Source organism: Diabrotica undecimpunctata, chromosome 2 (genome assembly GCF_040954645.1).
Source record: "Diabrotica undecimpunctata isolate CICGRU chromosome 2, icDiaUnde3, whole genome shotgun sequence".
In the NCBI taxonomy this organism is placed as follows: domain Eukaryota; kingdom Metazoa; phylum Arthropoda; class Insecta; order Coleoptera; family Chrysomelidae; genus Diabrotica; species Diabrotica undecimpunctata.
The window spans coordinates 125,730,319-125,754,648 of record NC_092804.1 but is presented as its reverse complement, the minus strand read 5'-3'; the positions used below and the strand labels follow the sequence as shown (position 1 = coordinate 125,754,648).

The following is a 24,330-nucleotide window of genomic DNA, read 5'->3' as shown; positions in this document are numbered from 1 at the left end:
TCAAACGAAAGGTTAAATTCAAATACATACTTGGGATTTTTAATCACGAAAAAGGCAACAACAGAGGAAGAAATTACATAAAGATTAGGACAAACAAGAACAGCAATCCGACAACTTAACTCAGTATGGTGGGATAGACACCTAAATATGAAGACAAAAACACAGATTTATAAAATATTAGTGCGAAGTATTATGACATACAGGGCTATAAATTGGATCATAAATACGAAAAACAGCAGTAAGATAGTAGCAACAGAGATGGAATGCCTGCGAAGATGCTGCAGAGTAACAAGAATGGATAGGAGAAGTAATGACGAAATAAAGCAAAGAACATCAATAGAAACAGACATACTAACATATAAAGAACAAAAAAAGACTAAAGTGGTATGGACATGTAAGAAGAACTAGCGACAGCAGATGGATAAAGAGAATAACCGAATGGAGCCCCATAGAGGAACGAAGTAGACTTTTCCAACCTTTTTTTTCATTGTTTTCATTTTCAGAAGTTGCAAATGTATAGACACTACTTCATAAAACGTTAAAGACCTCAGTGTTGGTAGGCAGTATATCAACATTTAGTGCTGAACATCAATCGTTTTAGACTGAATTTTAACAGGGAAACAGTATGCAGTCAAGTTATTAGGATGTACAATTTTTTTGATTTTGTTATTAGAACCACAAGGTCAAGGATTTCAAGACAATTGTTGTTATTCAGTTAACTGCCTTAAATTAATATTATTTTTATTCGCATTAGTGTTACTCTTTAGTGAATCGTCCTATGAAAGTCGGAATCCTGAACACTCTCAACTGAAGAGAAATCAGACCTGGAGCTACTTGAAGAAGAAGACGAGCTGATTGATGACGAGGACGAAGTAGATGCAGTGTCGCTATCATATTCAGTTTTCTGAAGTATACCTTTGGCCCGATGTTTAGGTATTAGTATAGTAGTTTGTGCCATCATCACCAAAAAGATTTAAATTATGTTGGCCATCAGGTATGGAATTAATAAAATGTATGGAATAATCAGGAGTAAAGTGGAGGAGTTCTTTAGTTTGTTGAATCGTAAAATAATGAATCAATATTTTGTATCTTTTGATCAATTTCTGCAAATAGGGCTGAAAAATTTTTATCTTTGACAGTCATGTCTCGTTCTTCATCGTCCTCAATCTCGACCTCTTCATCAGATAACAACGGAACACATCCGAGTCGTCATCATTTTCTAAATAGTACAGTTCCTCTTCAGTAAGGGGCTTCTTGTTTTTCCACATTTCCTGAAATAAAAAAGAAAACATAAGTAACTAGTACATACCTAAATCAAAACGTCCAAATAATAAAAATTACGTACAATTTTTAAAAACTTCATAAAAAGCATTTGCACTGATAACATTATTTAAGCATAAAGTTATTTTGTCCCTGCACAGGGACATAAAAAAATATTCCCTCTATAAACACCACACTATCTTTAAATGCAAAACTATTGATAGGTATAGCAAAATTAACTTTTGTACTTACCAAATTCACAAGGTTACAGTTGTTGTTGGACAAAAAACCAGACTTATATGTAATTATTTATGTATAACATTGACAGCACAGCAAATCTACCCGAAATCGCTGACTTATGTCAAACCTGAAATTGTTGAAACGTCACCCATAGGCGTGTATAGTCTTTTAATTACTTTAGAAAGGTTGTCGGTTGCAAGGTACATTGTTTGTTCGGCGCTCAAAAAACACAATCTATTTATTTAAAATTATAGAAAAATTTGTATCTGTGGAGGGATAAATCTACTACGAGAGTACTTTTTTTTAATGTGAGTGGAACTGAAAGGGTTAATATATATAGTACGTAATCCAAACGTTATTACACCTTATTCAGTGACTAGTTTTAATTGTTAACGATGTAAGTACAGTATTGCCCAAAATAAACAGTACAAAAACTGAAACGTAGATGTCTCTTTGTGCCCGCTGTCATATTCAAATTTTCTAGTATAGACCTGTCAGGTAGTCCGTAAACAATTAATTATTAAAAATTGTCATAAGTACAGAGGGAAAAGTGTTTCTTTTAGAGCATTATTTTCGCTCATACGGAATCGGCCGACGTAATATTGAAAGTCTGCAATACGTGTGTGATCAATTCACACAAAGGTTTAATAAACGTTCTCCAAGTAATGCTGTATTTTTGAAGGTTTTTGAAAAGTTTAGAAATACGGGTAATGTATTGTGCCCACGAAAATGAAACTCATGGCGTCCCAGGAATGTTAACAATAACGATAACCATGAACGTGTTTTTGAGCGAATCTTGGAAAATCTGAAAGCCAGCCAGACAAGAACAGCGTTGCATCTTGGCTTAAAACGAACTTCCTTGCAAAGAATCGTGAAGGAGTTGGGTGCATTTTCGTATGTGATTCAGGTACATCAACAATTACATCCCAGGGATTATCACAGTAAAGTGGAATATTGTGCTAGAATTCTTGCATTACATTATGAAAATCCTGAAGTTCTAAAAACTGTATGGTTTTCAAACACAGCACATTTTCATTTGTCAGGCCATCTAAAATCGTCGCACAAATCGATTTCTGGGCTTGAGTGAGTATCTGGTGTGAAGTTTCGGGACATGGAATCATTGGTCCATACTTTATTGAAGAAAATGGTAGGCAAGTCACATTGAATCAACAGAGGTACATACAAATTTTAACACGCTTTATTTCTGATTTACGTCAATTTGGTCGTGCACGTAATTTGGCATTTTGAGACCAATTAATCCAGTAGGATGGGGCAACTTGCCATATTGCTGTCACAGTTCGTCAATTTCTTCAGGGACATTTTCCAAACAAATTCATTCCACGATTTAGTGACTTCCCCTATCCTGCACATTCTTAAGACTTTACATCTCCAGACGCATACATTTGGGACATGGCTAAAACTGCCGTGTATAAACGGGCACCACAAATGGCCCAAAATTAAAGAATGCCGTTAGATCCTTCTTCGTGGACTTGAGACAAAACATTATGAGAAATCTGCAATATCGGTATGAAGTCTGTCTTAAGAGAGGAGGAGCTTATTTAGAACATGTTATAAAGTGTCAATTATATGTATTTTTTAATACAATAAAATAATTACAAGTTCAATACTGTTTATTCTGGGCTCTACTGTATTTACCATTCTTTTTCAGTTTGATAGTCAACATTTAACATATATTTTTATTAATTGTAGTAACGTGGATGGTTTTCACGGATGGTGGTCTGATAAAGCCGAAAACGTTATGAAATTTTAATTAGTTTGTATAATTTTACTTTTGTAAAAATTTTTATTCACTGTAAGTTTTTAAAACTATGGTCTGTATACAGCCAATCACTTTAATTTTGACTGCAGTCGTCATAGTCAAAAATGACACTGAAACTCTAAAATACATACAAACAAGCTGCAACAAACGATTGCCACTCCTGCTCTCGGGCTTCCACCTAAAATCCCCTCGTAGGGGAATGGAAAAGTGGGATACATCGATTTACCGAGAATCTGTGCACCGTACAAATAAATGTTTTAAACACGAAATATAGCTAAAATAATTTTGAAAAAAAAAATTATTAGCACTTTTCTCTAGAATCAACCGTTTTCTCAGAAACAACGCTTGAAGGCACCATCGATTTTGAATGTCAGTTACGCTCGCGAAATAAATTTTTTAAGTAAAATTTGTATCAACTCGACGCTAAAAATTTCGACTCGAAGCATTTTAAAGGTGAAGAGTGCAGATTTCGCATGCAATTTTTGCATTTTACCGTAAATAAACTAGAGTTTCTATAAAACTGTTACATAAATAAACGTTGAACGATTTGTGACATCTTTTACGTTTTTAATGACGCCAATAAAATGTATTACTTCCATGGACCGATCACTATTAAATTTCTATTTGTAAAGCCTTATCTTTAAAACCTACATCATAGAATTTCGAGGCATTTTGAATACGCCTAAAAAACACTGAATTTAAACTTTCATATTACAAACGATCTAAAACGTTTAAAACTACTTGTCTTCGATTATACATGTACGTTTTTCTAAACTACATACCTTCAGCTACAAATTCCAGTCATTGTTGTCTACATGGAAGCATTTTGCGTGACTTGAGATTGTTTGTATTTTCGAAGTTTAAATCCAGCGTTTTTTAGTCATATTTCAAATGTCTCATATTCTTTTTCAAAACTTAAAATCGAAATTTCAATAGAAATAATAATAGAAATTCTACAGCGAGCGGTCAATGGAAATGATAAATTTTATTAATCTCAGTAGAATCATAAAACATGGCAAAAGTCGCGCAATGTTTATTTATTTAACAACTTTATAGAAACTCGCTTTATTTGCGGCAAAATTAGAAATTTTAAAATTTCGCCTTTAAAGTGCATTTTGATTTTTGTCAATAGGTCACTGATTAAAATATATCAAAGTTTTATTATCGAGTTGATACAAATTTTATTTAACCCTTAAGTGTTATACATATAAATAACTACGTGTGTGGTATACTCCGTCTGGGAGACGGGTTAACGCAATTTGGAGAATTATGTAGGATTAACTTTTTTTATGGATGTATTCATATAAATAAATTCTTTTTTTATTTAATACATGTAATTGATACTAACATTAAATTTGAAACAAAAGATAAAACATATAAATAAAGGATATTATTTTTAAGCATACGTGAAAATTTTGTTTGCTTTTTATTCTACTTGTACGATTGTTTATTCTTGAATACATTTATTGCAAATTTTTGGGTATGGAGTATTTTTTTTTTCATTTTCGGAAAGCGTCATACCATCACTTTCTTTTTCACAATATATGTATCCATCATAAAAATAATTACTTCTCGCATCAGTCATGCATTATAAAATCTTTATGCCATATTTTGATGGTTTTGCTGGCATGTACATTTCAAATTTACATCGACCTCTGAAAGCCACCAGCATCTCATCTATATACACAAAGGATCCAAGAGTGAAGAGTTCTTGAGAATTTTTAACAAGCTTTTGAAACATGTCCGATACAGCAGCTGCTGCATTTTCAGTTTTTCGTTCATTTTGATCATCGGGGTTATCAAATCTCAAACAAGATAAGAGAAAAAGATAACGTTTCTGTGACATTGTGGCTCTAAATACATCTCGCCCTGTACCATCTGTAGCAAAGAGACTCTGGGTACTTTCATTATTTGATTTAAAAATTGGAATGTATATCAAAAGTCCCAGAAAAGCGCGAATCTCTAAAGTAGTGGTTTCTTAAAGGTATCTTGCTGAAGTTTTATTAGTATAATTTCTTTTTGCGTAGTCTATTTTGACGTTGGTCCATTGGACTATTTCTTCAATCATGTCCTCGGTAAATAGCAGTTCCCATACATCTACTACTTCCGGATTGTCACCAAGTATTTTTGCTTACTTTTGCTTATTTTTGTTTTAAGATGGTTAGTTCTTGCGCCATTCAAATCCATTTTTTCCAACAAATGTTCCAGATGCAGGTATATCGTCTTGATTACCTATATCATTATCAGATTCATCATTATCTGCTGATTGTTTAGAGTCACTAAAATGTTCACTCTCACTCACGTGGTCTAAATCTTTATCGCAATCACTATCACATTCCTCCAGCCATTGCTCTGCAACCGATTTAAAATTCGGATCATCAAAACGTATGCGTTTCTTGACGGTCAAAATTCCATTATTCATGAGATACTGTAAAAACAGTTTACATATACAAATGTTTTTTTTACATTTTAAAAAATTACTTTTTTGGAACAGTAACGTAAATGGTATACTCCGTCTGCGCGACGGCTTCGACAGATTTGTAAGTTTACAGAAAGAACTGACGTGTCAGTATTATTATTTAATTTTTAGAATCTCGAAGAGTCCATTATAGAAAGATAGGGAAAACGGTAAGAGGCATAGACAACCGATAAGTAAATTATGATGTATTTTAAATTTAAACCCGTCTGTCAGACGGAGTATACCAGTTAAGGATTAAAACACTGATTTCGCGCGCGTAACTGACATTCAAAATCGCAGGTCGCTTCGTACGTTGTTTCTGGTAGAACGGTTTATTCTACATAAAAAGTACTAATAATCATTTTTATTCAAAAATATCTGAGATATATTTCTTGTTTAAAACGTTTTATTTACGGTTTACAAATTCTTAGTTAATCAATATTTCCCGCTCACCCCTTCCCTACGAGGGGAAATTCAGAAACAGCAATCTTTTTTGCATCTTTTTGAGGTCCCAAAATTGACATTCTCAGTAAACTTTGGCTTGTTTGTTTAGTTTTCAGAGATCAAATCTTTTACAACTGGACTATTTTAATAGATTTATTTAATAATTTTTTGAAATGCTTAGTACACATAATTAACAAGGATTCATTTAGTCGATCGAAGATTCAGTAGCGGAACGGGTTTAAATAGTAGTGTTTTTTAATTTTTACGTAATTTTGTTTGGATCTTTTTATTATTATTTGCTGAATATTTTTATATTTTGGGAATATCTAGATGTATTTCAATCGTTAGTGATACGCTGTGGGAATACTTTACACTCCGTGAAATAAATCATATTCAGATTCTCTTACCTTTTTTTATTTCCGTTTTTAGATATATATAAAGGATTCAAATCTCTTGTTGCAGGTTTCGGGTTTGCATATATTTTATTTTTCGATGCTCTCGAGCTTTCGAACGTTCTTTTTTATTTGAACAAAATGGTATTTTATTATCCTTTCTTGTATGAAAGATTTAGAAACTCGACTTTGTATTGTACGTAGACCTGCTTGTTTGCAACGCTTTACTTTTGGATAAGGAAATGGGTTTCATATAGGGCAAAGGTTTGTGGATTGTTAGTAAAGGTTCTACTATACCAGTAATATGCTTTGTTAAATAAAGCTTATACTTATTCTTTTTAGTACAAAAAATATTTAGCAATAAATAATAGAAATAACCCTAGAACACTCTCGTACGTAATAAAACGCTTAATACTCTAATACACGTAAAATTTACGAATATTGAAGTAACAAATCTAAGAACAGTGGTAAATTAACAAAATATTTGTTGCAAATAAAAATACACAAAAAAACTCTTACTAATAAAATATTTAATAAAAAAAAATAATAACATATTCAATAACAGTTTTGACAATAGATTTCAAACAAAAACAAAGACAAAAGTTTCGAGCAATAAGTGGTTGTTATTCGTTTAATTATTGTGGGACAGATTAAGCAATACTTCCTTGGACCTTTTTGGTTTTCTGTTACGACTTCGGGAGTATCTTCTTTTTCCAAGACCTCAGAAATAATTTTTTTTAATTCACGGTTCAATTTGTTATCTTCTAAGCGACTTGTCTGGTGAGGTTTTGTAAGTTTTTTATGAAGATCCATCATAAACTGCTGTCTTTGTAAGCGTTTTCCACCTTGAGTAAAAAGATATGCGAATAAATTACGTAGGCATTGATGCAAGCCATATTGATCATTAGACTTCGGCAAATATACATATTGCATATTGTGCATATTTTATGCAAATATTTCATATTTTGGCATATTTGTATAAAAGTTTGCATAAAGTGCATAAAAGTTCAGATTTTTATACTGTATTTGAAAATTTTTAAACATACCAATTTATTTCAATTCTTGTATAAAATTTTGTAGTCATTTTAATCAAGAAATGATCTAAGTACGTAATCTCTACAGGTACAAAACATTTACAATTTCAACGAAGATCAATTTAAGTAGCCCTCAACATTCTTAGAAAGTCTCGGTCACTGAGGCATTCAGTTATTGGATAATCGCTAAGGGTTCGCTCATTTGCATTTTATGATCTAATCCCCAAATCTATCTACAATTTATTGTATCTTAACAGCAGGTAAACGGCTAATAGTTTTGTTCCTAATTTAGGGATTTTCCAAAATCTCCCAGTTTATTGAATTAGGTACCTAAACATTTCTAATTTGATGCTCAGATTTGTAAATCATTTTTGTTTTGATATTCAAAGCGTAAACACTCGTTGTGCGTAACAAAAAGGAAGATTGTGATTTTATAATGCCTAAAACAACCAGTGCTTCAACTTGGATTAAACCTTATAAAGAGCTGTCTATGGATATGGGAAAAATCTACTGTTCAGTCTGTGGCAAAATTGTAAGTATCTAATATTTTCTATTTAATATCTAATATTTCATAAATACAGGGTGTTTCCAAATGACACTTACAACGTTTGACTGTAGATACTTCTCGAAAAATTGAACAAAACGATATAGTTAATGAGGGGTCAAACTTATTTACTTTTCGAGATACAGGGTGTTAAAATTAAAAAAAATTAAATTCTTTTAGTTAATAACAACAATAACTTTAAAACCAATAAACGTATTTACTTGAAATTTAGTACTCGTAGGTTGTTTTTAAATGAAAAATAGCTTCCTTTAGTGAGAAAAAATTGTCCATGTACAATACAATGGTGTGTATTTAGAAAAATTTTTACCTTTACTTTTTTTTATGAAGTCAGCTATTCTAAAACACAATTATTTTTATTGTAATTGAATTAACAAAAAAAAAAGTTTTGTTGAATTTTAAAATAAGTTATATGATGTACTAATGGTTAGTAACAAAAACTAATTTGTGGATTAATACTGCATTTAAAACACTTAGCTAGTGTTTTTTTTTTCCAAACCAGTTATTTGATTAACCAAAAACACCTTGTATATTTTTATATTTTAAAGGTTGGGTTAAAATAAAGGTTTTTATTTTTATTTATAGATAGCATGTGAGAAGAAATTTCAGATAGACCAACATGTGAGAACTGCTTCACACATTGCAAAAAAAGGAAAAATAGGAGGAAAACATCAAACTTCAATGGCTAAATGTTTCCAATCTACTTCAAAAAAATTAGATGAGCAAGAAACTTTTAATGAAGACTTGTGTCGCGCATTAGTGTCTGCAAACATACCGCTTTCAAAATTAGCAAATGTAAATTTTAGTTCGTTTCTAAAAAAATATTGCAAACTTAATGTTCCAAGTGATCGGTCTCTAAGAAGAAATAATGTGAACGGGCTATACTCGTCGGTGTTAATTAATATTAAGGAAGAAATTGCAGATAATTATTTTTACATATCTGTAGACGAAACCACTGATTCCTCAGGGAAGTATATTGCTCATTTATTGATTGGTGTTCTTAAAGAAGATACCTTACCAAAATCTCATCTTATTTCATGCCAGCAACTTGAGAAAACAAATCCTTTAACAATTTCGCGTTTTATACAAGTAACATTAGCAACTTGTTTTCTTCCGTCAACAATTCCTTCTAATAAATTACTGCTTATTTTATCGGATGCTGCTCCTTATATGGTGAAAGCAGGACAAAATTTAAAAATATTTTTCCCAGATTTAATACATGTTACTTGTGTAGCGCATGGATTAAACAGAGTTGCAGAGGAAATACGAAAAAAGTTTCCTCTTGTAAATACCATGATATCCAGTGTCAAAAAAGTATTTCTTAAATCTCCTATAAGAATTCAACTTTATAAAGAAATGCTACCTAACATTCCTCTTCCACCACAACCTATTTTAACGCGATGGGGAATATGGTTAGAAGCAGCTAATTTTTATGCAGATCATTTTGTTAAAATAAAGAACATAATTGATACGTTAACAGATGAAAGTTCCCAATCTCTTTTGGATTCTAAACAAACTTTTCAGAGTAACTTGCTTCAACAAGAACTTTCATTTATAAAATCAAATTTTAGTTTTGTTCAAAAAACAATTCAGTTAGAATTACCAAAACTGTCATTGTTCGAAAGTACAGCATTAATAAAAGAATTTGCGTCATGTTGTCGGAACGTTAGAGGTAATATTGGAAAAGATGTTTTAAAAAAATTTGAAGCTACTATGGAAAAAAATAAAGGTTACCATATTCTTTCTGAAGTAGTCAGTGTTCTAGCTGGAAATATTTCGGAAACAGTTAATTTAGAACCAAATGTTTTGGTTAGTTTGAAAAATGCTCCCGTTACATCAGTTGATGTTGAACGAAGTTTTTCCATATATAAATATATGTACTCAGACAGAAGCCACAAGTTTTTGTTAGAAAATTTTGAACACCACTTGGTCATTTATTGTTACCATAATTCTAAATAAGTTTATTCATACTTAAAAATGATGTAGTTACTTAAAATAAATGTAAATCTTAATGAATAGTAGGAAATATTTAGTTATGTACACTTTTTTTTTAAATAAAATTGTTACTATTTTACGATTTTTTTATTTATTTGTATGCATATTTTGTAAAATATTTGCATATTTTCGGGTAAACACGTGCATATTTATGCGCATATTTTCTACATTTTTATTTGCATATTTGCCTATTGATCATATTATAAAATATGGACATGGGCCATCTTTTGGCCTTTCGTTTCGCACACATATTTTGACACATTTGCTCCTTTCGTGGAATTACACGACATTATCATTTCAAGTTTTTCTGTATTTGTGGTAACTGTTCCCTTTTTATGCATTGTTGATAGTAGAGTCACTATTTTATTATTTTTAGGTTTATAGGACACCAAGGAGCAAGTTTTACTATATGCGTACATAGACGTGTTGATCTAACGTTGTTTATTATTTTCCAATAATTCTGATGGAATGTGTGGTTTATTCTTCCGGATTGTCCCAAGTATTGTCAAATTACAGGGCCTTTTTAGTAATTTCTCTGCCAAACGAATATTCGTGAACCAGTTGTCCATGGTGAGGTTTCGGTTAGTGCCGTGAATTGGAGCTGTTAAAACAGTTACACAGTGATCGGCTAGAGGAAGGCCATTTGTTTCGGTAGATTTGCCTAAATACGGTTCAGCATTGACCAAGTACTTGGTCGCGACATCGCATAACAAAACCAATTTTAACCCGTTCTTAGCAGGTTTATTTGGTATGTACAGGCGAAAATTGCATTTTCCCCTAAAATCCACCAGCTGCTCACCAATTGTCAAATATGAACTGAACTTGTAATTTGTTTTACAATGGTTAATAAATTCCTCCCATATTTCTGATATGGGGGCAAAAGCAGGAATTTCTCTCCTTTCAGCTCTGGTTGTCTGATCATCGAACCTAAGACAAGCAGTCAGAAATTCAAATCAAAATTTGTTCATCGTCGCCCTGTACCTGGCACTGGAAAACGATGTATCAAACATAATATTTGATGACAAGTGATTGTTTAGTTCTTCTAGATTGGTTTCAGATGTTCTTTGGGCAGCGTCATGATAATTTTTGTTTTTTCGATTTATTTCTTGATTTGTATATGTCACTATTTTAATTAGCATCGAATCGGTGAAAAATTTTTCGAATGCACGCAAAGGTTCTAAAGTACCCCTGACTTGCCGGGCAAACCGGCAACGTAATCAGTCGTTCTCCCGTAATAAATACAGTGCCTATCTTACCTGCACTGCATTCTAAATATTATGGCTTCTGCTATACAATACAGTAAACAAAAGATATTTAGTCATTTTACTACAATTATTAATATTACATATTGTAGTTAGGGTTGAATGATGTCTAATATTATCTAATATATTATATTTTTCTTTATATCGGGTCTTTTATATTTATCATTTTTTTTTATACTTAACAAAAATTAATTAAAGATATTCTGAAACTGTTGTGGCATGTCTAAATTAAATAATATTATGTTTATATGGGGTTAAGCCAGAATTTATTGTAATAAAAATTACATTTTCTAATGCAAGCGGACTCTGCTTGCAGCAGACTGTCACAGTTCCTCCTAGATATGATACAACACACAACACCCCATCAAGTGTTGTGGGTTGTAATAAAACTCGTAGCAATTTTTACAAAATCTGGCAAAAATAGATTACAACACTTGATATTGCCATTTTTTTCACCAATGTACCATTGGAGAAAACTTAACTATTAAAATAAGCGGCAAAATAGAGAGAGAGATGGTACATTAACAACAAAATCGAAACTAAATGTATCAGCCACCATGGAAGTACTAACACTTTGCACTGACAACACGTATTTTCAACTATAATCGGTTCACAATTTGTCGATAGCTCACTACAAGTTTAACCCTAATTAGAGAACTGAAATACAGAGAGGATAAGTAATACGATATAATAGTAAAAACCAACCTGAAACTGACGGTTTAAGATGTTTTCAACTAACCCACCTTGTATCTGAAGGAATACAATACAGAAGTATACCTTATAATCCGAATACGAAGGTATTTTGAATGGTTACAGATGACCGACCAGTGTCGTAGAGTATATGATTGAAACATTTATTTGAACTAAATAAATATATTTTTTAAATTGTACTTATGTAGATTGTATTTTTGTTTTTATAAAACTTCTTTATTTTATTTAAAAATAAAAAGTTTCTGGCCATTTGTAAAAGATACATTTATTTAATTAAAGGGAAAGGCGCCAAATGTCGCCTGGCAAAATTTTCAATGTGTTTTAAATGTATCCATTATTTTCGAATCCGGAGAAAACTAAAAAATATTTTTGAAAAATTTAAACGCAGAATGAATGATTACATTATTACTGAGGGCAGAAAGTCCCTGAAAACTTCTATATTGTTTATTTTAATATGTTATGTAACAGGGATGAAAATAAAAGAGAAAATATAGTATAATTTTTAATTGAAAATATTGCATGCAAAAAAAAGTTTTATTTATTCTAATAAATATTTCATTCTGCCTTTAAATTTTTCAAAAATGCTTTTTAGTTTTCTCAGGATTTGAAAAAAACATGGATACATTTATAACACATTGAACATTTTGACAGGCGACATTTTGCGCCTTTCTCCTTTAATACCTTACGATTACAACTACTATTACTTAGGTACTTTATATAATTACGATTAGAAAACTATTCAAATTCAAAATAAATAGGATCAACTTCGGAATCCGAGTCGTCTTGAGGGTTAATAATTAGCGGGTGTGTCTCTACGGTCGCATCAATTATGTTACTAAGATCCCACATTTTTTGTTCTTCTTCTATTACATGTCTTACTGCATCTTTCCAGTTTTGTTCTGTAATATGTTGTAAAGACTCGTATAACAATTCACGTACAGCTTGTATTTTATATGACGTATTTTTTCTAGCCACATAACTTTTCATTTGTGCCCAAATGAGTTCAATTGGATTTATTTCGCAGTGGTAGGGTGGAAGTCTAAGGACTGTGATGTTTCGCCTTTCCGCCATTTTGTCAACTACGTATTTCTTGAACTTAGATTTGTGTTGCCGGGCAAATTTTAAAAGTTCTGCTTTTACCATTCCATCTTCGTAAGGCAGATACTTATTCCGCGGCCAGTCAAGAATATCCTGTTTCTTCCACGCAGTCGTTGGAAGTCTTTCTTTCATTGGAAATCGTTGGAAATTCCAACAAATCATGCTTAACAAATCCTTTTTCACTGCCAATGTGAGAAATTATTAATCTACTGCCTTTACCGGAAAGTGGGGAGATACCAGTAGACCAACCTTCCATAAAGGCTTGCCTGGAGCTTAATATATTTTTATCTGACCAATTTTTTTAGAGTATGACCTGAGTTTACCCACGTTTCATCCTAGTAAAAGATGGGCCTTCCTTCAGCCCGCAATTTTCGTATGAATCTTAGATAATTTCTTCTCCAACATATTATCTCTCTCGGTCAATCAAAAGTGATTTTCAGTCTGATTTCTCCCACCGGAAATTTAGTTCTTTTAAAACTTGCCACAATTTAGTTCGTCCGATATGAGGCAAATCCGGGTCGTCTCTAACTTCTTGTAAAATTTTGTTTAGGTTTGGTATTTCTTTTTTGAAAAAAAATCCATGAATTTTCCTTCGAATACCATTTTTGGCAAATTCATCAATTTCAATAGCCTTTTCCTCTCTTTAAGTGTTCGTTTGTGTTTGGGTTAGCTATACCGTGTTTTTTCTTTCTGATAGGAACTTATATATAGTTGACTCCCGTCCGCCAGTCATGTTGGCACAACTTTCGACTTTGTTGCGAACAGTGTTTGTGGGATTCTGAGAAACCATAGCATCGTGAACATTCAGGAGAATAGTCTTCTCTCTTGGTGAATAAACAGACTTACTGACTGTACGCAATAGTATCGGTGTAAAACTTGATGATGTTAATGATGAAGCCATCACAAACAATCCAACAAAACGAGCACGAGCAAAAGGTACGTATATGTTCGTAGGTATATGGAATAAAAAATCACTCACGAACTGCATATAATTCGCAAAAGAAATACTCGAGACGCTAAATACTGCCGTAGATAAAGAGATAAGGTATTCTTATTTACAAAATTGTTAATGGTTAAATTCTTATTTTTATTAATATAATATAATAACCAACATTAGCCGTGAAAGTTTTAATTGTTTTTTGCTAAATATATTAGTATCAAAACATTATTATTATATATATATATATCAGTATTAAAACATTATATTATTATTTAATGAATAAACACCTCAGGAACGCCTAGGATGATACAAATTTTACGACGGGCTCATTCATTATCTCCATTATTAGCAAATATATATTCATGAAGGATTTTGAACAAAACCTTATATAGAAACAAGACAAACAAATTACAATATGGTGGACGTATGTAGATGATGTATCCTTTATTTGGCCTCACGGATCAGAACAGTTGGTAAGATTTCTGATAAATATCAATAACAACGAAAAATCAATTAAACTCGTCATGGAAAAAGAAAAGAACAATTCAATTCGTCTGGATGTGTTAACCACAAAAGAAGACACAGAATATGCAACCAAAGTTTACAGAAAACCAACCTACAAGATTGAAGAGAGGAAATAACAAAATACTACAAGCAATGTAGAAATACTCCCAAGATAGGATTGAAAGATGACAATAACATATATAAAGGGCTTATCGGAAATATTAAAAAGAATAGAAAATAAATACGACATCACAACAACATTCAAAATATCTCACATACATACTGAGATCTATCCTGTCCAAATCAAAACCCAAAAACCCACTGATCAATGAACTGTATCTACAAAGGACCCTCTTAATGTAACAATTTCTATGTGGGAGAAACTGCAAGACCATTTAGTGTCAGGATCGACGAGCATGAAAAATACATCAAGAACAGTGACTTCGACACATCCCAGAGATGCAAATGGGCCTGAGATGACAAGCACGGAGTACAATGGAAAGAAGCTTTAATAACCATGTAAAAAAGAGACTTAAAAAAAATTATAGAAGCAGCTCACATGCTACTTAATAAAGGAGAACATGTAGCAAACACATTTGCAGAATGTAACAGGCTTTAAATCTCAATACAAAAAGAAGAAATCAACAACAAGAACATACCAACAATAGCGGATTAAAGGAAGTCGCAGACATCATCTACAATTATACACAATACATATGCAACACACAATACAAATTATACAATCTATCCAATCTACGATAAACACACATTATGCAATCAAATAAAATAATAAAATACACAAAACAAAAAGGTTATATATATATATAGATTAAAATTATTTTATTGCTCAAATATTATCCTTAAAATACTCAACAACTAGTACACAATAAATGAACAATGTAAAATATCCCGTAAACCTCTTAAATTTGTGTAATATTTAAACATCACTTCTCTTATTAAATAAAAGTTACTTGAGTTATTCCCATTTTAGAATACAGGATTAGCGTAAAAGTAAACAAAAGACAATTAGTAATTTCATTAACTCTGAAAGGGGGTAAACCACAAGAATGAAGAGAGCTTCAGACAAACTGAATACTCGATTGTTTTCGTTGTTTTACAGATTAAGTACTTTGTGATTGTAAAGTTCATATGTATTGTTCCTCTTACGTCGTTTGTACACGGTGTACAAGTACAATAAAGGTTTTAACGATGATCTACTAATGATTTAACTATTATTTAGAAGGTAATTTGAGGTATATTTAAGCTTTTGTAATGGTATATGTAGACGCCTATTTTTAAAATTATATTATAATATATTATTCATTCGTTCTCTACTTTAGATCCCCAAAATAAACAAACTTTATTGTTTATTATGGTTGGTGCAAAAGAGTGTTAATTTTGAGATGTTCTTAATAAGTAGAAAAATCCTGTATTTGGCTGTATCCTCCTGAGGCCCAGAGTATTTTTTTAAATATTTTCAGCTATTTTGGGTTTTTACTCTTTTATTTAACTGCTAGTTAGAGCAAAAAATGACAAAATAATATGCAATGAAAAATCTGGCTTTTCTCAATGTCATATAATATCATATATATGACATTGGGTCTATCTAATACCAAAATAAACGTAAACATAAGAAAAAACAGTACAATAAATACGCATATTTTAGCAATCTTTTATTATTCATTATTTTTATACACAGAACAATGTAAGGTAAGTCAGGGTAAGAGCGAACGCATTTTTCTAGAGATGATGTTCATGTCACTATTAAAACTGAAGTATGCATTCTAGAATAATCACAATTAGTATATAAAGTCATTAGAAGTTTCTAATTAGTACTGATTTAGTAACACGTGTTAATTATGCAAACATTATCAAATACAATTTTTTTTTTCGTTACCTGATCAAATATTCTCACTTGCCCCAGACTGTGGGGCAAGTGGGAATAGCATGTGGCTATTATATGTGTTGTGTATTTCACTATGTATGGGGCAATTGCGAATAAGAAACATAAAATTTAGTGTCAGTAATATTTATTTTTATAAAAAGTCCAAAATTTTTTGATGAGAACAAAATATAAAAGCTAAATTTCCTAGCATACGAAATTCAATCCTTTGAAAGATACACTGAACTGGAACGATTTTCCTCTTCTATTTTCTACAGGATCTGGCAATATCATGACAATATTTTCCCTGGAAACAGTGTCAGTGTCATCATTATCTGGCCAGTAAAATGTATAATTGTTATTCTTCTTTTTCGTGAATTTAACAATTGGATTGTTGTTTTTTTAGTCAAATCCCACTATTGTTCCAATGAAGTGTTTCACAGATTTCTTTCCGGTATATTTCACTACAAGCCACTGTCCAGACTCAAAAAATCTTTCTTTTAATTTTCAATACTGTTGCCCATATCGTCATCTAGGATGTCCTTAACCAAATCATCTAGCGAATCATTATCCAAAGAATCATTATCTCACGGTGGATATATATCAGATAGCTCATCTAACGAATCATCATCTAACGGTGGATCTGTATCAGATAACTCGTCACTAGAACTGGAACTATGCTGTTTTCGTCGTCTAGATTTTATTTTCCGCTGATACTTTACCCCACTGGTGCTGGGCACTGCTTCAATACTATTGTTTGCTTTTTCTTGTAATTTTTGGTAATAATCATTACTGGTTATAACCTCGGCACCAGGAGTTACTCGTGTTTTCTTTACTGGTTCCAAACGAGGCATTGGTTTGACTGTTGTCAAAAGCAAGTCTTCAAAAGAAACCGATGGCGGTAAATCTTATAGAGTTGCTTCCATATTTTCGTCACCTTGATTCGCAGTTTTGTTATTTATCTCCTTCCAACGTTTATAGGCATCGGGCTGAAATTTATCTTCTTCTACAACGTCAATTTTGTATGGGAATATTCCCGCTTTCCGAAATCCGCTTTGGATGATTTCTGGCTTTGTACCATACCACATGTCACGAACATGTTCAGAAAATGTTCGCTTCGGCATTTTTATTCCTTGATTTCTTCGCTGCCAAGCCACCAATTTTTTGTCAAACTCAGTCTTAAACGATTTAAACACGGACAAATCTAAGGGTTGTAGTAAATGCGATGTGTGTGGCGGCAACTTGAGAATGGTAATCTCATTTTCACGAGCTAATTCGATGACTTTTGTATTTACGTGAGTGCTGTGACCATCATATATCAATAATAGTGGTCTTTCTTGTCCCACAGCATTCAAAAATGTATTTTTTTTTTAAATTGACAAAAACGTCCGTTTCCATCCAGCCGTTTGGAGTAGCTGCATATGCTATATCAAGATTATCTGAGTCCTGTGTTGCCATCCACTGGTCCCATACGAACTTTCCTTTAAATGCAATACATGGTGGTACTTTGTCTCCAAATGCATTTGCCGCAGATAATATTGTTACATTCTCCTTACCTGGACCACTTGTAGTTCGCGAACACGGTTTACCTTTGGCTCCTAGCACCTTCACTCGGGATGGGTCAACGCATAAGCTGGTCTCGTCCAAATTCCATATTTGCTTAGGCTTACCATTAAGATCTAATTCAACAAGAGTGTTCTTTAAGATCTCAAAATACTTATAAATGGGAAATGGATCACACATCTTCTTCCTTGCGTACTCAACCGATTGGGGTTTCTTGAGAGATAACTTGTATCTTGCTTTAAAGCCGGTGAACCAGTCATGTCCAGAAATATTATTTTTAGATGGCGTTCTTATATTATTTTGTATAACAAAATCAGAGACAATCAACAGAACTTCACGTTTTGACAATCCAAAGCCCTATTTTTCTAGAGTTTTCAATCCTTCGGCTAACTTGCGTTCATGTTCGGCATGAATAACTGGTCCTCTACCTAATGAATCACTTTTTTTTCCTCTGACACCAGTTAAGTGATTGTGCAATGTTGTTTTTGGAATTGCATAATTTTGGCTTGCTGTATGTAGCGTTGTTTTTCCAGATCTGATATCTTCCAGTGCTTTTTGCAGCTGTTCCTTACTATAAGATGTCACTTTCTCCGTCTTACGTTGATAAATGCGAACCATGGTAGCACCTAAAAAAGAGTCAACCATTAAAATTTTAATCGGGGCAAGTGGGAACGTAACTAATTATTCCTAGTTCCCACTTGCCTCGATAAAATTTTATTGAGGCAAGTGCGAACATTAGTGTACGTGGCCTCTAAGTAGGGTTATGTATATTGAAACACGTTTATCGTATTTACGAAGTGCACTTTTACACTAAAATAATACGGCTTATAATGTTACCTTGAAAATCTTGCTATTGCAGAACACTGGGGTAAGTGCAAATTTGACAAATCAAGTGGATTTTTGCAGATATATGTTCAATACCTCAACTCTCACATGTACTGTCGGTAACGTCGCTCCACCGTATACAGAACACATGGTTATGAAGTTGAGTAACGTTTACACTAGATTTTGTTATTTTACTATCGTTGGTTGAATTACAGTATTGAATAGTCGCACTTGCCCCAGATTCCCACTTACACTGACACCTTATTAGAACTTAATCTTTGGTATGAAACTGTGAAAAACAATTAAGTTTTCGTGTACTACATAAAAATATCTTACATTTTAAACAAAATGCAGTTGTATATTTTTACATGTTTTGGTTCCAGGTCTTCATAGTCGCTACAGGTCTCAGAATCGGAAGACTGGGTGTTGTCCAAAAGCATTTGTTCTCCCATTTCTAATTTAACTAATCTCAGTTGAGGAATGTTTTTGGCTGGTACATGTTTTTTCTTTTGTACCGCTCTGTATTGACACCAAGAGTTGCAAACTGCTAAATCTAGCATGTGGCTGATGAACTGAATTATCCACTTTTTTGTACGTGCTTGTGCCAGACAGACTGCCAACATTCTGTCAACAAGGACAACTCCACCTATGAACTGATTGTAGTTCTTGATCACCTCAGGTCTATTAACTATTTCGTATTCCTTTTTACGTTTTGATCATCTTCTGCATTGATTTGGGTTGTTAGCAGCATGATATGTTGACAGAATCGTAACAGGTTTGTTGTCTGGTAATACTTCCATCACCTCTCACCTTCGTTTTAAATGTACCTCTTGGATTATTTATGAACTATTTTTCTGGAGAAAAGATACAATTCTGAGGGACTCTCTTGTTTAAGATCGTGCCTGTTGCATGCAAACCTCTTTCTAGTGATACATCAGCTAGTTTTGTTGTCGTAAAATAGCGATCAAAGTAAATGTAATGACCAGGAACAAGACTTTTACACAAACTAAGAAGAAACTAAGAATTGCTGATTCACCCAAGCTATATTTCTGTCTGTAACCTCTGAGAATGTTGAATCGCCCTTATATACTATCATATCGCATACTAACCCATTTGGATTGGCAAGTACAAAAATCTTAATACAAACAGGATTTGGTTTTCCTGGGCAGTATTGACGAATTATGAATGATCGGTGAAAGGTATTATCATTTCATCTAGACTTATATCATCAGATATTTTTTGAGCATGACAACCATTTATATACTGTTGAACATAAGTAAGACTTTCCAAACTTCGTTTACTCTTTGTTGATCATCGATTTCATCCTCAAAAATAAACTTTAGAGATGTTCTGATTCTTAAAAATCGGGTTCGCGTCATAGCATTTTTGACGATTGGGATACCATACTTTCTCGACAAATGCATTCTAATTTTCAGGAGCTCTATAGCACCCATAACGAATAGGACACCAATAACTGTTTTTAACTCTTTGTTAATTTCAGCTCTGTTCCTTTTCTTTCAAGGTATGTCCTATTAGTTGCTACAGTCATGGTTTCCAATATGCGGTCATCAATATAGTGTTTAAAAAAAATTCAGGAGTCCATAACTGACAATCCACATCTTTATACCTTGACTGGTAAAAGGGAGAGAAATTACCGGTCCATGCATTCTTTAAAACAGGTAGTGGTACTGAACGACTAGGCGACCTCCACTACATCTTACTCTTGTTCTGGCACCACGACTACAACCTATTCTGATAGATCTACGAAACGCACATGTTTCTTGTATTAGTGGCGATGAGCGTAATAACACTGACTTCGAGAAAATCTCTGAGGTTTCTTCTAAGGTATCCGAGTTATCTGAAGAATTTGTGTAGTCATAATTGTGGTTATCTGATTTTGGCGGTACAAATAAGGGGTCTTCTTCATTGGAAAGGTTTAGATCCGATTCGTAAAGAAGCTAAGTTCTTGTTTAGTTAGTGCTGTAACAAATAAAACATTTGTTACGTTGTTGAAAATCGTACAAAATTATTAATAAACATTAAGACCCCATGTAATACCTATATGACATAAAATAAAATTAACAATAAAGGTTGAGGCCCGACGTAATACCTATATCACATAAAACTATTACCTGCCACATTCAAAATACGCCCCCATGAATTTACAAAATAAAGATCGGGTAGCAAAAACTGATCATCTAGATACACAATACATATAAAAATTTGTATAAAAAGTATATGATGACATTAATGTTTTATGAATACTTACGTCGTGAACGAGGACGGTAGGCCATCTTTCATGCTTTATTTGATATACACTGTTTTAACCTAACATATTTCACAGTTACTTATACAGGTCCCCCATACTAAAATCCTATACTAACCCAACACTAGGATCCTAAAATTATTATTACCATATATATATATATATATATATATATATATATATATATATATATATATATATATATATATATATACTGTTATGATGTATTATTTGTGAATGATGAGCAATGAGTATTTTTAATAATATATTATATAGGGTTTTTATCGCGGTTCTCAAAGAATTAGTTTGTAAGTACTTTTTTAAATTATCTTTATTATATCTACTATGAAACACACACATATATATATATATATATATATATATATATATATATATATATATATATATATATATATATATATATATATATATCTAACCTAGCCAATGTAAATTTAAAATAAACTATCTTTAAATTGAAATTCTTATGAAACTAATTAAATTCTATAGACAATGAAAAATTTAAACAAACTATCTTCAAAATTAAAATTGTTATGACACTAACTAAATTATATTAACAAAATTTTGTACCTTTCTGTTACTGAATGCCTAAATGAACTGTTTTCCACTATATAGATTCTAATCACCACTCAATGTGTTCGTGCTTCGGTTATCCTTGTTTTTGTGAAATTACTTTTTCCAATTATCAGCTTCCACCAATTTAAAATATATTTCTTCTTAAGCATTTATAAACCACCAAGCAACCAGCAAACAGCATTTATATTTATTCTTCCTTTCAATATACCATTATCCAATCACCAAATATATTATATATTTATATTTATTCTTCTTTTCAATATACCAATATCCAATCACCAAATATATTATATAATTTTAATATTCAATTAATACTTTTTCCATTATCCAATCACCATTTATACATAACATAATTTTTAATCTTCAATAATATTTTCTTCATACTGTTTCTTAATCTTCATTTAACTCACTATATTGAACAATTGGACCTTCTGACTATCTTGAACCTACTGATTGACTGATTCTAACTAACTTTCATACTAAAACTGGCCATCTTGAATCCAAATCACCGAGTATTTATACCTTTTCAATCTTCCAGAACCATCTGGTAAGAAATCCTATTCGATTTTGTTCTATTTCTTCTATATGGATGTTCTGGAAAAAGTATATGTTCGATCCACAGACATAACCATTATTCGAGAATGTTCCACCGTAAACAAAGGTCAAATTCTGTATTCTGGAGAATTCTTTAATTCTCTATTGATAATTTTGTTGACATTTAGGCTTTTCAGATCAGAATATACACTTAAATCAGTAACTAACACTCTAATTTAATAAACTACACATTTTAAACAACATATTATTATAACCCCACTTTATATTCGTAATCATTACTTAAACGTCACTTTAAAGAGTATTTTTGGTTGCCTAGTCACATGGCTCACTTAAATATATCTACAACATTATAATTACTAAAATAAAACTTTTTTTTACACTTATTACATGCTAATTTCTTAAAAATGCCCTCACATAAATAATTTTTATTAAAGTCTCTAGTATATAACTTCTTAAAATAACCAAATACTTTTAATATCTAATATTATCTAGTATATACCATATAAATTAATTTTTTAAACACTATTTTTCCTCCTCCTACGTCCAATATCATTTCAATACATATATATATATATATATATATATATATATATATATATATATATATATATACATATATATATATATCTACGGCATAAAGTGGACTCCGCCCATGTTAAAATTCAGGTTCAATTGAGCTCCGTGGTCAAGTGGATACCGATATACGGAGCTCACTTGACCATTCCATAATATTGGTTCTGTCGATTCATCAACATGTAGAGTTTAATAATTTATAAAAATTTTTTGGAGCCCGTAAATACCCCTGTATCATAAATGTATATCGTTTAGTTCACGTGTATATATTATAGGGGTCGTACAGATCTTCTTCAATGTATATTTGAACCATACGTTTATCGGTTTAAGTAAGCTTTGAGAGTTTGGCAACTGTGCGATTATACCGTATATTTTCAGCATATACCCTGAACGGTTCCTATGGGCTCCTTATTTTTATCTACTGTTCGTAGACAGTGTAATCTAATACGCATTACACTGAGTAACAGAGGATATCTTATTACCTGGTATAACTACGTACTAAAAGGTAACTGGTTCTTTAAAAACAGGTATATATATACAAAAGGATTTGGGCTTATTATTTAATGGAATATTCGCTTGCATAGGAAATTTTATTTTTTCTGCATTTTTAAAAATGTTGTTCTTTTATTTAATATAATTTTATTAGTTCAATGCCGAACTCGATGTTTTTTTTTAATTACAGAAATTTCGTAATATATTTTGTTTACGTGAGTATGTCTTTGTACGTTTTATGTAAGCATCCGATTAATAAAAACTAATTTTATTTCATCCAATCTTCTGCGATATCTTTTATAAAGCTTTTTTATTATTTTAGTTCTGGTCTTATTTGTGTACTACATATGATATCTCGATGAACGGTTATCTCAAAATAAATATGGTTAAGAGCTACAATAGATATTTTTGTGTTAAAATTGGTAGTAGTGTGCACAAAAACGAAGAATGGTTAATTTGTCTAACAAGGTATATTCGGCGGCAGATGCATATAGTGCAAGCGTCTATGTTTTAAGGGTGGAAGGATGTGCACCTCATTTTTAGCTGACAAGCTTGCGAACAATATTATTTCTGGTCCTCAATTTACCTTTTAGTTTTAAACAATAATCTGTGACTGACCCCGTGCGATACAAACTATTTTCAAGGAATTTATAGGGAGTCTACGTTCAACAATCATGACATTATTGGATGTTCAGTTTTGTGAAAGCGTCTATGTTAGGGAAATTGAAGGAGCACACACGAGCTTTTCAGGGGTTTTGGCTGAAAATTGATTCATAGTTTATTTTTATTGTGCAATAATAGGTGTATCGTCTATATAATAGAAGTCCTAGTATCTACCGGTATGGATCGTTCGTTTGTGTAAATGTTATACAGTGTAGGTGCCTTTATGCTACCCCAAGC

At 32.0% G+C, this 24,330-nt stretch overlaps 2 protein-coding genes across 5 annotated transcripts in view; one reads left to right on the top strand and one right to left on the bottom strand.

Annotated features, from left to right (window-relative positions):
- The window catches only part of LOC140434852 (5-hydroxytryptamine receptor 1-like), a 1,076,278-nt gene that overhangs the window by 395,821 nt on the left and 656,127 nt on the right, over window positions 1-24,330 (top strand). The window lies entirely within an intron of this gene.
- On the bottom strand, window positions 17,874-18,305 carry LOC140433902 (uncharacterized). Its single transcript, XM_072521876.1, has one exon. It carries the CDS (start codon window positions 18,303-18,305, stop codon window positions 17,874-17,876), a length of 432 nt encoding a protein of 143 aa, XP_072377977.1.

Excerpts from the sequence above, each read along its gene's own strand:
- LOC140433902 (XM_072521876.1), bottom strand. The coding sequence starts at position 18,305 with ATGTGTGATCCATTTCCCATTTATAAGTATTTTGAGATCTTAAAGAAC.